The 12,090-nt window shown below is 39.9% G+C and overlaps 2 protein-coding genes across 2 annotated transcripts; one reads left to right on the forward strand and one right to left on the reverse strand.

Annotated features, from left to right (window-relative positions):
• Positions 1–446: 446 nt before the first annotated feature.
• Positions 447–8,745, forward strand: atic (5-aminoimidazole-4-carboxamide ribonucleotide formyltransferase/IMP cyclohydrolase). Its single transcript, XM_044029451.1, has 15 exons — positions 447–653; positions 854–980; positions 1,938–2,081; positions 2,867–2,955; positions 3,072–3,223; positions 4,649–4,805; positions 5,701–5,826; positions 5,915–6,022; positions 6,120–6,205; positions 6,296–6,385; positions 7,025–7,150; positions 7,240–7,332; positions 7,419–7,601; positions 8,182–8,337; positions 8,426–8,745. Exons 1-15 carry the CDS (start codon positions 635–637, stop codon positions 8,543–8,545), a joined length of 1,776 nt encoding a protein of 591 aa, XP_043885386.1. The 5' UTR covers positions 447–634; the 3' UTR covers positions 8,546–8,745.
• A 964-nt stretch (positions 8,746–9,709) lies between these two features.
• On the reverse strand, positions 9,710–11,524 carry LOC122772485 (fibronectin-like). The gene is made up of 3 exons (XM_044030580.1): positions 11,387–11,524; positions 11,193–11,288; positions 9,710–10,414 (listed from the first exon to the last, which is right to left on the reverse strand). The coding sequence occupies exons 1-3, from the start codon at positions 11,507–11,509 to the stop codon at positions 10,337–10,339; spliced, it is 297 nt and encodes a 98-aa protein (XP_043886515.1). The 5' UTR covers positions 11,510–11,524; the 3' UTR covers positions 9,710–10,336.
• Positions 11,525–12,090: the final 566 nt, after the last annotated feature.

Raw genomic sequence — 12,090 nt, forward strand, 5'->3', positions numbered from 1 at the left:
TTTCCTCTTTTGCAGCAGCTGTTTTTTGTTTGTAGTTTTGCATCTTCATTTTGTTCATCTGAGCAGTTGTTTTTATAATGTTACATCATCCATCCATAACCGTACCAAAAGTATATGACATTTACTCTACTTAAGTGTGTAAAGTTATTTTGTGATATAAGATGTGCTTGCGTTTTAGAAGTAAAAGTATTAAAACAGTGAGACGTTAGAATTTTAATAATAAACTTTACTGTTGCAGTCGAAGCATAATAATAATCCAAGGCTTGAGCTTGTTCAACATTAAAACATTTAAACTTAATCTAAATTAAATTTAAATTCGTTCCTGCTGTCAACCTCATTGTGAGTTATATCTGGTCAGTGTGAGAATTGTGTGAAATAGATGCAGGTTTTTAATCTGAAAATGAAATATGCGCATGTTTTGCGCAGCATAACTCTCTCGGGTACGCTCGCGTGTCAGGGGCGTGCCCGCGTCAGATGGGCGGGTCCTTGTACTTTTGAAGCACATGATGAAGCAGTGAAAAGCTTGTAGTAGTTGGTTGAACTCATCCTTCCTCCGCATCTGTCAGTCACAAACTCAGAGAGGAGAGTGAGTTAAACTCTGCTGGACACACTCACAGACACTGTCACCGTCACCATGGCCTCCGCAGAACTTGGTAAGACTTGACTTTTCCTCTTGCACATTTTAATGAAGTCTCTGTCGCCATATTAAAGTTTTGTTCTGCGACATGCAGGATGCTAGCTCACTGGCTAACATGAGCCAACGTGGTGAGCTTCGCCTCTTTGAATCGCAGCCTTTCTTCACTTGTTTGTCAATAAACACAACGTGTTGTCTCCTCGTCGTGTGTCCCCGCAGCACTTCTGAGTGTTTCTGATAAAACTGGACTGGTGGACTTTGCTAAAAGGCTGGTGGACGTGGGTTTGTCTCTGGTGGCCTCAGGTGGCACAGCCAAAGCCCTGCGCGATGCTGCACTGGCTGTCAGGTAATTACTGTGATGTACTTTTATTTATACAGCAGCTTTGGAAACCAGTAACACTGTTGAAACAGGGAACCGAGCAATAATTCATTACAAAAAACTAACAACAGATGGACGAAGAAAAAGTTGGAAGTAGAAAAAAAAAACTGGAGTAAAATCTAAGGTTGATTTAAAAGTGAGGCTGTTGAATCAATTTAAGTGTGTTTAAAAAACTCTGACATTGACCTTAAATGTGAATATGTTCTGCCTTTTTTTGCTCCACATAATTAAGAAATCATTAAAACTGTATAATTTTTATAAGACATTTGGAGGTTTGGGAGACACTGGTCGACATTTTATGGACCAACCAGTTAAGCGATTGATGGAGAAAATAATCAACAAATTCATCTATTTATGTTTTTTAAAACTGTACCTGTCAGCTATTTATTTTAGCTTAGATCTGGGAATGACCAGTAAAGAGGATCAGAGAGTGGATATAAATTGTGTATTATATATTATATTCAGGTTGTACCTGAGCAAGTGATGTTTTTTAATTGCAAAAATTACAGTTACTATATGTGTTGGGGAATAGGTATGATCTTGTGGAAACTAGATTTGACTACTTATTTTATTGTGATTTTTCTAATCTGAGATTTTGCTTTCACATGACAACTTAGATTTTTGCATTTACTAAAGTGGACAGAGGGCAGATTGTTTTTAGTTGTAGAAAACATCCATCCGTGGATATCTTTAAAGTGACCAAGGGGGTCATGAGTTTTCTGAAAGATATTTGCAGGGCCAGAACTAATTTAGATTTGAGTATCATCTGCAAAAAACAAGTCAATGGATGTCATGTCTTTTAATTTGCATAAAGAGACCTTTAAAAAGGGAGTTTGGTGCACGCAACATTTTATTGCAATCTAATTCAAGTTCAGTACAGCTGTGGTTCTGTGGACTGGTGTCCTGATCTGTGCTGTGTGTTAGGGATGTGTCCGAGCTGACTGGACACCCAGAGATGCTTGGAGGCAGAGTGAAGACCCTGCACCCTGCTGTCCATGGAGGCATCCTGGCCAGGAAAACCCCCACGGACACTGCAGACATGGAGAAGCTGGGCTACAGCCTGGTCAGGTAAGAGACAGAGACAGAGAGAGAGACACACACCTCTGCAAAGGGGACTTCCACCGTCATTTCTTCCTTGCATCATGACCAACATTTTCAGAAAATGTCACCCAAATTTGTGTCGCCTTCTTTTGAGTTATGCTGCTCATTTGTATGTCCTTACAAAAGGGGTGGGGCTCTTAAAGACTTTTAAATAACTACAAAGCGACAGTGAGGCTGATCTTGAGGTCATGTGTTTGGTGAGCGATGAGAAAGCATGTGTCGTTGATTTGGCAGCTGGTTAATAGGGAAACTGCTGCTCCACTATGCGCTCGTCTTGTGACTCTCATTTGTTTAGGATGTGGCAGGGTCACAGGTGTCACTGTGTCGCTGAAACAATACACTTGATTAATTCTGGTAGATGTATAACTTGACTGAGGAGACGCTGATATCTTTACACGCTTATGTGGTCAAAAAAATCAGTACGCTTCATTGACATAGTGTTTTAAATTTTCTGAGCATGTGATAAAGAGCTTGAGTGAATCATTTGATAAGACACAAAACACTGTTTGTTTGTTTTGGACTGGTCTGGTTTTGTGCCGTAGAACTGAAAAAGTAAAGGGCAAATTTGATTGAAAAATTCTGAAAATGTAGGGTAAGGCCTAAGAAAGAAATGATAAGACTAGATAAGTGTTTCGACACTGGAAGCCTGAGCAGCCTCGGTGGATATTTGCACTTTGAATGCTTTGTCTACTATTATAATTATTGATATAAAATGGGATAAATTTAATTTTCTTTTCTTGCTCTTCTTCAAGAGTGGTGGTGTGCAATCTCTACCCATTTGTGAAGACCGTCTCCAACCCAAATGTTACAGTGGAGGATGCTGTGGAGCAGATTGACATTGGTACGCCAAATAGTTGCTTATAATAATATTAATTAATATGTTTATATGTTGCTTCAAGGACAGAGAAACCAGTCTGTATTTCATTACATTAATCTTTTCTTTTCCTTTCCTCCCAGGCGGAGTAACTCTGCTGAGAGCAGCAGCCAAGAATCACGCGCGAGTCACTATTGTGTGTGATCCTGCTGACTATTCGCTGGTTGCCAAGGAGATGGAGGATTCAGGGGACAAAGACACAAACCTGGACACCCGCAGGACTCTGGCCCTCAAAGTAAGTTGTATTTCAACTATGTGGGAGAAACACATTCCCTCTGAAATCTGATGACGTGTGGCTTTGACAAAAACAAGCTGCTGTTCCCTATGAATTTAACCGTTTTTTGACATCTTATAGATCAATTCTACAATGAATTCCTAGTAGTTGCATTTAAAACGACCTGAATGAAAGCTGTTGATGTGCATAGCAGCGATAACAATTTTGATTTAAAAATGTTTGATTTTTTTTTTTTTAAAGTTCTTGCAAGAACCTTTTATATGGAAAATGATAAGGTGACCTGAAGTTGTGATTTAACAGCAGCCATTTTGATCCTCTTGATCACACCTACCTCAGAGCAGCTGTTAGTCTTTGCCAGGTCTCTGTTCAGACTTGTTCCCAACTGACTAAATGAGGGTTTCTTTGTGAGTGAAGAGTTTTCAGTGTTTGGACTTAGATGTGAAGCATGCCATCTTTAATTAAGGCCGGTATGGTTGATGCATAATAGTAACCACATGCTGATAGTTTCATGCTGATCATTTCATGTCCATGAGGGAGACCCTCATTTCCAGTGATCTGAGCAGAGGGGAAAAAACACTACAAAGTAAAGTAAGGACTACAAGTGATAAAGTTACTTTTGTGGTCATTTTTGATGAGGTTGTGAGTTGTAAAACCACAATTCCCATAGATAGTCTATTTTCAGAATTGATTAATTTGTCTATAATTTTCTGACTTAACCGAAGACTTTATTTGCTCCATAATATGGCAAAATGTTGATCAGTGTTAGGAGATGATGATGTTCTCAAATGGTTTTAGTTATTCATTTGTTATATAGAGCAAAGAAACCAGAGACTCCTCACAGTTAAGCTGAAAAACAAGATGATTTTGGTTAGGATTATTTATAAAAACAATTCAACCAATTAACCCATTTCAAAAATAATCAAGGAGGACAAAATACTCACATTTCTTTAGTTTATTAATCTTTAATCTGATTTACAAATCTTTTTAATTACACTGAAAACAACTGCTTTACTACAAGTCACTACTATAAACTATATTCTAATGGAAACACCATCAAACCACGTAGAGCAGGTTTTAAAATTTAAAATGTCAGTGTTTTTAATTTCAGTGTTTCTCAAACTGCCTGCAACATATATGTGTTTTCAATATCAAATCAACTGGTGAAGACGTGAAGAAGACTGTTCACATAGATGTTTGCTCAAAGGTGAAGGTCAGTGTCAGGCAAAGTTCAGTGGAGCTTTTTTTTTTTTATCACTAGTGTCGAAATGTTTTTCAGGAGTTCAACATTTGATGACCTTTCACCTTGTAGTCAGACTGAACTGGATGCCGAGACAAATAGACGCACGTTATATTACAGTTATGCTCGTTATTGCTCAGCTAAAGGTGACGTAATTGGCTCTTATGCTGGTGTTTTCTGCTCCGTAGGCCTTCACACACACGGCACAGTATGATGAGGCCATATCGGACTACTTTCGCAGACAGTACAGTGCTGGCGTTTCCCAGCTGTCTCTGCGTTACGGCATGAACCCCCACCAAGCACCGGCCCAACTCTACACACTCCGTCCAGCCCTGCCCCTCAAAGGTAAACCTGCACCTCCTATCAGAGTTTGCGTTTAAATACACAGCAAAATACTTTTTAAGACGTGAATAAAATGTTCAAAAATATTGTATTTTATTGTTGAAAATACACATGCTCTTTGCGATCCCTTTGCGATAAAATAAATAAAACGTAAAAATAAAATAAGAAATATAAATACAAATACAATACTATGACCTACTATACTCCCAGACTCATTAGCCAATCGGCAGGCAGCGCCCCAAGCCCCGCCCACACTCAAAATAAAACAAACAAAAAACCACAGCACAAACAAGTGTATTTTCAAGCAATAAAATACAATATTTTTGAATGATTAAATCCATTTGTTATTTGCATCTAAAAAGGTGTTCCATATAACTAGATATAATCCTATTTTTAAAATTAAACGAGCTGAAACGTGTTAATGAATGAGCTTTAAAGGTCATTTTGGATGACATAGGTTAGTTGTTTACAGTCTTAATGCAAAACAGAACTAACCAACTGCTGCATTCTCTTTGTATTAATGTAGTCTCTGTCTAGTCTCTCTTTCTGCATTGAATCCTTTTGCTATTTTTTTTAATTAAATTTACTTGTATAAACCATCACATGCATGTTCTAAAGCACTTTACATGAGCTTACGTGACATTGAGACCTTAGGGAGAAACCTGACTAAACCAAAAGTTGGCAACAGAGACAGAAAAAAACTAGGTCATCAATGTTGTTAAGACATTTAATTAAACTAAACAGGGATTAAGACGATTATTTATATTGACTAGTACAACAAATAAAGGTAAGATATTTCTAGATTTCGTCTAAAAGAAGTATGGAAAGTGTGGTTAGAAATGCAAAAGAAAAAACAAAAAGGTATTCTCAAGCGTTAGTTTTTGTTTCTGATTCTCAGTGGTCAACGGTTCCCCTGGTTTCATCAACCTGTGTGACGCACTCAATGCCTGGCAGCTGGTCAGAGAGTTGAAGAACGCTCTCGGCATGGCTGCTGCCGCCTCCTTCAAACACGTCAGCCCTGCAGGTACGGTGAAAAGAGACGGGCGCAATCTCTCATCAGTGTCAGCGTGGACCTGGAAGATGACTTTTCTTTGTCTTCCGTTCTTGTGAAGGAGCTGCAGTCGGAGTTCCTCTGAGTGAGGAAGAAGCCAAAGTCTGTATGGTCCACGACATGTTGACGGATCTCACACCTCTGGCCACGGCCTACGCCAGGGCAAGAGGTAGAAGAACATTTCAAGAGACGGAACCGTGTAGCAGATGAGGTGGAGGTTGTTTGTGTTTTTATGGAGCTGTTTTCACTCGTTCTTCATCCTCCAGGTTCAGATAGAATGTCGTCATTTGGAGACTTCATTGCCGTGTCAGACGTGTGCGACGTTCCCACCGCCAGGATTATTTCCAGAGAGGTAAAATGATCAAAGTGTGGAAGAGTTCACTTTAGCTCTTGTTGGTTTTTGTTTTTCCCATCAAACTTACTTCAATGCTTCTGTTCTCAGGTGTCTGATGGTATCATCGCTCCTGGTTATGATGATGAGGCGCTGAAGATACTCTCCAAAAAGAAGGGTGGAAAATACTGTGTGCTTCAGGTGACTTTTATCCATCTTTTGTTGTTTTTAAGTTAAAAAGGGAGTATTCTAAGGCAGCCTAACAGGGGAAATTATTACAATTCCATAAACTATTACCAAAGTTTGTCTGTCAACTTGGACACTTGGAGTTTACGTGAATTTAAAGCCGTCTTACTGTCTGAATTTTATGATTTTTAGTATTTTTTTGTATTTCAGTATGGGCTTTAATTGTCTTGCACCGGGACACGTCGGCATGTAGACGAGCGGTGCCGGGAATCAAACGCTCGACACTCCAGTTGAAAGGCAACTTTGGTTTTTGGGATTGTTAATGTTGTTGTTCTGCATTTGTTGAGTCAGAGATGATTTAACCTAATTTGCATACTAAGTCCCTTCATCTGAAAACAAGCTCTGTCAATACTATCAGACCTGGCTGAGGGAGCGCTTGTTTGTATACAGCAGCAGAGCAGGGGGCGGGCACAGACAAAACTAATTTTTGCTGTCCAACTGCTGAACGACAGTAGAACGAACCTCTGAAATTAACAAAAAAACCACCAACAAAGTTTCAGAAGTTAATTCTACTGCTCAAAAAAGTTCCTTACTACGATTTAGAATATGTTGTATGATAACTTGTGTGTGACCATGTGTGTTTTTTTGCTTCAGATGGACCCAGACTATGAGCCTGATGAGTCTGAGGTGAGAGTGCTGTTTGGTCTCCATCTCAAACAGAAGAGGAACGGAGCTCTTATTGATAAGGAATTCTTCAGCAACGTCGTTTCCAAGGGCTCGGTGAGTCGTCATGGTGACATCACCATGGTCCGTTCCCGTCCATCGATCTGAGACGCCGGTGTTTAATGTTGACTGTTTGATCGTTTAAGCTCTCCGAGGAAGCAGTGCGCGACCTCACTGTGGCCACTATCGCCGTCAAGTACACTCAGTCCAACTCTGTCTGCTATGCTAAAGATGGACAGGTAAGAGCAGGCGGCGAACACGGACAGAAGCGAAAGAGCCACTTTGTTTTCCCGCTCACATTTTCTCCCGTCTTTTTGTGTTGCAGGTGATTGGAATCGGCGCAGGTCAGCAGTCTCGTATCCACTGCACGCGCCTGGCGGGTGACAAAGCTGACAACTGGTGGCTGAGACACCACCCGCGCGTTCTGGACATGAAATTCCGCAGTGGTGTGAAACGGGCAGAGATGGCCAACGCAATCGACCAGTATGTCAGTGACACCATTGGAGAGGTGAGCTGAAACAGCAGGATTATAGGCCTTTGCATTTGGGGAGGGGATTTGGTGCCTCACGACAATTATCAACACATCTCAATCACTCACTCGAAACAAGAGTTTATTCATTTCCATTATCTTTTATTAAACTAAATGAAATTGGAATGTAAACTGGAAAGTTACAACTAAAGAAAGGTCATTTTTATCAAAATTGACCTAATTGATGACGTGACATTTAAAAGGTTCAAATAAACAAATGCATATAGCTGGAATTTAAATGCAAACTGGACCTTCCTCAGTCTTTAAACTGGCTGACTGGTCTATCCTCAATATGTAATAATGTAAATTGAGCTAGGAAAAAAACATTACCATTTAACTTTCCAGTTTGATTTTGTATATAGGAGTGAGGCACATGTTTTTGTTGAGTGTAAAATGTACACCATCATGTTTTAAATGTAATTTCTCGGAACCAAATGCAAAGTTGTTCTCAGCCTTCAAATTCAAAGACCTTAATAACTTGTGTCCTAACAGCTGCAAATCCAATATACAGTAACTATGACTGCATTAGTCTACAGTTTGGCTTGTCGTGTGTTGACAGGGTCCAGACTTGGCCGTGTGGAAGTCCATGTACGACGAGGTGCCTGAGCCTCTGTCAGAGTCCGAGAAGAAGAAGTGGGTCGGCTCGCTGCAGGCCGTGGCCGTCAGCTCGGACGCCTTCTTCCCCTTCAGAGACAACATAGACCGCGCCAAACGGGTGAATATCGCACTCCTGCCGTGAATATGAACACATGAAGAGTCGCGCGGTAGTGTATTAACAAGCTTTCCTCCGTGTGACTCTGCAGAGCGGCGTCGACTACATCGCAGCTCCGGCCGGCTCTGCCGCGGACGAGGTCGTGATTAACGCCTGCAACGAGCAAGGCATCGCTCTGGTGCACACCAACCTGCGGCTCTTCCACCACTGAGCACCTCACCGTCCGTTACAATGGTTGGAATCTTCTAACGTCACCGATACTCACAACATTCCCACTCTTCCCTCATCGTCTGGGCGAAGAGGTTACGTAACGCATTAACCGCCTCCCTAAACTGTGATCTAAACACTAGAGCGCTACTCTAACTGTTATTTGTAGGTCATGTGTCGGTGTTGAATAAACTGTTAATGGGTGTTTTGACTGTTTTTTCACATGTTCTGTTGGTCCAGCACTAAAATAATTTAGAACTTTTTTGATAGATTCTGATTTCGAGTGACTTGTAACCTCTTCTTTGGCTGCATTTACGCTGCAGGTCTTGATGCCTAATTCTCACATGTTGCCTGTATCATGTTTAGATTTTGAAGGACCTGCTTTACATTGTCTTTTGAAATCTGAATTCTGCATTTACACTGGTTAACGCTTGACTCTAAATCTATTATTTGCTGTGGCCACGAGTCGCCTTGACAGGGAAATATCTGACCTGGCAGATTTATTTCTACTTGCAAATGAGGCCTGGAACAGTAAAGATCAGAATTGGGCCACATGCTTCTTGCAGAGTAAATTTAGTCTTTGATTCCCATAGATTTTTGATGTCTTTGAATTTTTTTTTTATGGATTTCCCATCAGCTACAGTCTCTTCCAAAAGTATTGGAACAGTGAGGTCAATTCCTTCTAATTTTGCTGTAGACTGAAAACATCGGGGTTTGAACATTACAGCTTTTACGTACATCTGGATCTGATACACGTAGAAGATGGGCACCTTTTGTTTGAACCCACCCATTTTTCATGTGAAAGCGTTGGAACAGGTAGACTTCAAAGGGATTGGAAGACTTAATATTTAGTTGCAAATGCTTTGATTTCTTTCTGAATCCTTTCATACTGTAGGAGGGCACTGTATTGAAAATATACCTGTTTAATTGAAGCGTCTTATTACTTTTTTTTGTGTCTCCAATCCACACTTTTACCTCTTTTTAACAGCGGTTGCTAATGTGATATTTATCCTGATGCTCTAACTTCTGTCTTTACCTATTAGTGAAGCATTTGTGTCATATTTAGGATCTCATTAGAATTTCCTTTATCACTTACTTGTTTCTTTTCTATTTTAATAATAATAATAATAATAGAACATTTTCACAAACAAAATACACAAAAGCGTGGTTAGATGTCAGCATCTCTCCAGCTTTATTCAAACGGGGGGGGACTTCTTTTTGTCGCAGAGACAAAACAACTTTGGCACTGACAACAAAGTACAAAAATAGAACAGTTCAAATTCTCTCATCCCAGTCGACACATTCACATGTTGAAATGAAAGGGACGAGTGAGTAAAAAGGAGAAGATTAGGATTCAAAGTGCGACCTCCTCACAAACGGGAAGGACAACGGGGAAAGAGACGCACATTTTCGACATCATCATCATTATTATTATTATTAACTACTCAGTGCTTACTTTCTGACAGTTTCTGCTCCACGACTGTAATGTTAATGAATTTCTTTTAAAAATGGGAAACCAGTGCCAAGTTTATAAATATGACTCATTACAAACCTTTATAAAAGCTTCCATCAAGGATCAAAGCACAGATTATGTGGAAGGTAATGTTAAAAAAAAAAGAGGAAAAGAGAGTCTTCATTTTCCAGCTGAGCGAGAGCAGCAGCAGCAGCGGCGAGGCAGTTACGACATCTGCAGCTGAACGGGTCAGTGAGTGAGTGAGTTCAGGTTTCTACAAGGTGAGACAGTGCAGCGAGTGGACGGTGAGGGAGCGAAGCAGGTCTCCAGACGAGTGGCGCTTTATTCCCGGGCGTTCTGGGGAACGTGTGCGTCTGCCAGCAGCTCGGGTCGGAGGCACTCGATGGGGCAGTGGATATTCTGCAGAGAGATCACAGATATGGTTGTGTCAGTGATGACTTTCTGTGGTTTTACACATAAAATATTATGCATACACATAAATATTATAATGTAAGTAAAAATAAAAATACATGGAATGGACGAAATTAGAATTTGTTACAGCAGAATTTGACCTTATCTGCATGCGTCAAACATCCTTCATTGATTCATTAAAAAGCCAAAAGGTTATAACTCTATTTTATTGTCACTCTAACATCATCATTTAACATTATTTTGTGACTTCTGCACAATTATTGCTACTTCATATTGCTACTAAATATGTGATATAAAATTAATCAACAATAAATAAGAAGATGAAGAAAATAAATATGCATTTTAAAGCCTGAATATGCGACCTATAAACACACACACACACACACAGGATGTCCATATAAGGAGTTGTGTATTATTCCCATGGGTGCAACTGCGGAGTCAGACATTTGAGAACATCATTATTTCAAGATTGACACTGATTGACATTTTTCAACATTTTATGGAACAAAAACAACAAATTGAATAATTGAAGAGAAAAAAAAAAGGACCAGAATGGGTTATAAAAATAGTCATTAGTTGCACGTGGCACTTTTTAAATGTGTTGTCTTGCCTAAAACTATTAACTGTATTAAATCTTTAGATCTTGAGAAATGAAAGGGACAACACATCTATAAAAAATTATAAATTCATGATTCTAGGCCCATTCCCAACCACCACCAGCATCATTCTGTGTATGTACATGTAGCAGAACTGACAATAAACTGACCAGTCTATGCGGTGAGTTGTCTCCATATCTGACAGGCTGCAGCAGACTGACGTCCACATCAGCACCGGGTCTGCGACAGTTCTCACATCTCCAGCCCTGACGATGACACCAAACACCATCAAGCGTTTACTTCCACATGCTTCTCATCGCTTACGAAACATCGTAGCTGAATACAGCGAAGGGGCGTGTCGTACCTGTTGTCCTCCGTAGCATGTGCAGGTGCAGATGGCGCCCAGATACTCCTTCTGCCACTGGTTGCCCACTTGGTAGGTTTTTCCATCGTCATAGCAGACGGATGAATCTAAGTGGGTCAACATGATGGTTTATCATTTTTATTCATTTTCACCAATAAAAAAAAGATAAGTTAAAGATGGTTTCACAGAGCGGTTCAGTTCACATCAAACTAGACACGTCGTTGACAAATATGGCCACACACTGTTGACACAAACGTGTATCAGTTTCACGCCCAAGATATAATAGTTATTCATTAGTTTTGACTTTTTCATTTTAAAATGAGTTAGCTTGAATTAGTTTTAAGAGCGGGTTTTCCTAGTTTTTATTTGCTGCAGACAAAGTTCAAACCTTTCTGATGTTTTATGTGTGTAACAGACTGTGGCACAGCTGACTGCAGAGCAGAAGGTTGCATGTTCAAATCATGAGCATGAGCAACATGTGCCTGGTGTGTGTGTGTCTGTCACAAATTCTAACAAACCTCTGTTACTCATGTTTGCAAGTGCAAGTAAATGTGGAAGCACAGAAACATACTTTAGTTCGTATGTTGTATGTTTTATGTATGTTGTACGATGACTTTTTGTCACATTTTGGACGACATACTATACTATGACTTTTTTGACCGATTTTGGACGACATACTATACTATTACATTTTTGACAGATTT

This window comes from Solea senegalensis, linkage group LG7, assembly GCF_019176455.1.
Source record: "Solea senegalensis isolate Sse05_10M linkage group LG7, IFAPA_SoseM_1, whole genome shotgun sequence".
NCBI lineage: Eukaryota > Metazoa > Chordata > Actinopteri > Pleuronectiformes > Soleidae > Solea > Solea senegalensis.

Bases quoted from the DNA above. Each gene is read 5' to 3' on its own strand.
- LOC122772485 (XM_044030580.1), bottom strand. From the start codon at position 11,509: ATGTTGACCCACTTAGATTCATCCGTCTGCTATGACGATGGAAAAACC. The intron at 11,289-11,386 runs GTACGACACGCC...TGTCATCGTCAG, and splicing joins CATGCTACGGAGGACAACAG to GGCTGGAGATGTGAGAACTG. The intron at 10,415-11,192 runs GTCAGTTTATTG...ATCTCTCTGCAG, and splicing joins ACAACTCACCGCATAGACTG to AATATCCACTGCCCCATCGA.
- atic (XM_044029451.1), top strand. The intron at 2,082-2,866 runs GTAAGAGACAGA...CTCTTCTTCAAG, and splicing joins CTGGGCTACAGCCTGGTCAG to AGTGGTGGTGTGCAATCTCT. The intron at 7,333-7,418 runs GTAAGAGCAGGC...TTTGTGTTGCAG, and splicing joins GCTATGCTAAAGATGGACAG to GTGATTGGAATCGGCGCAGG.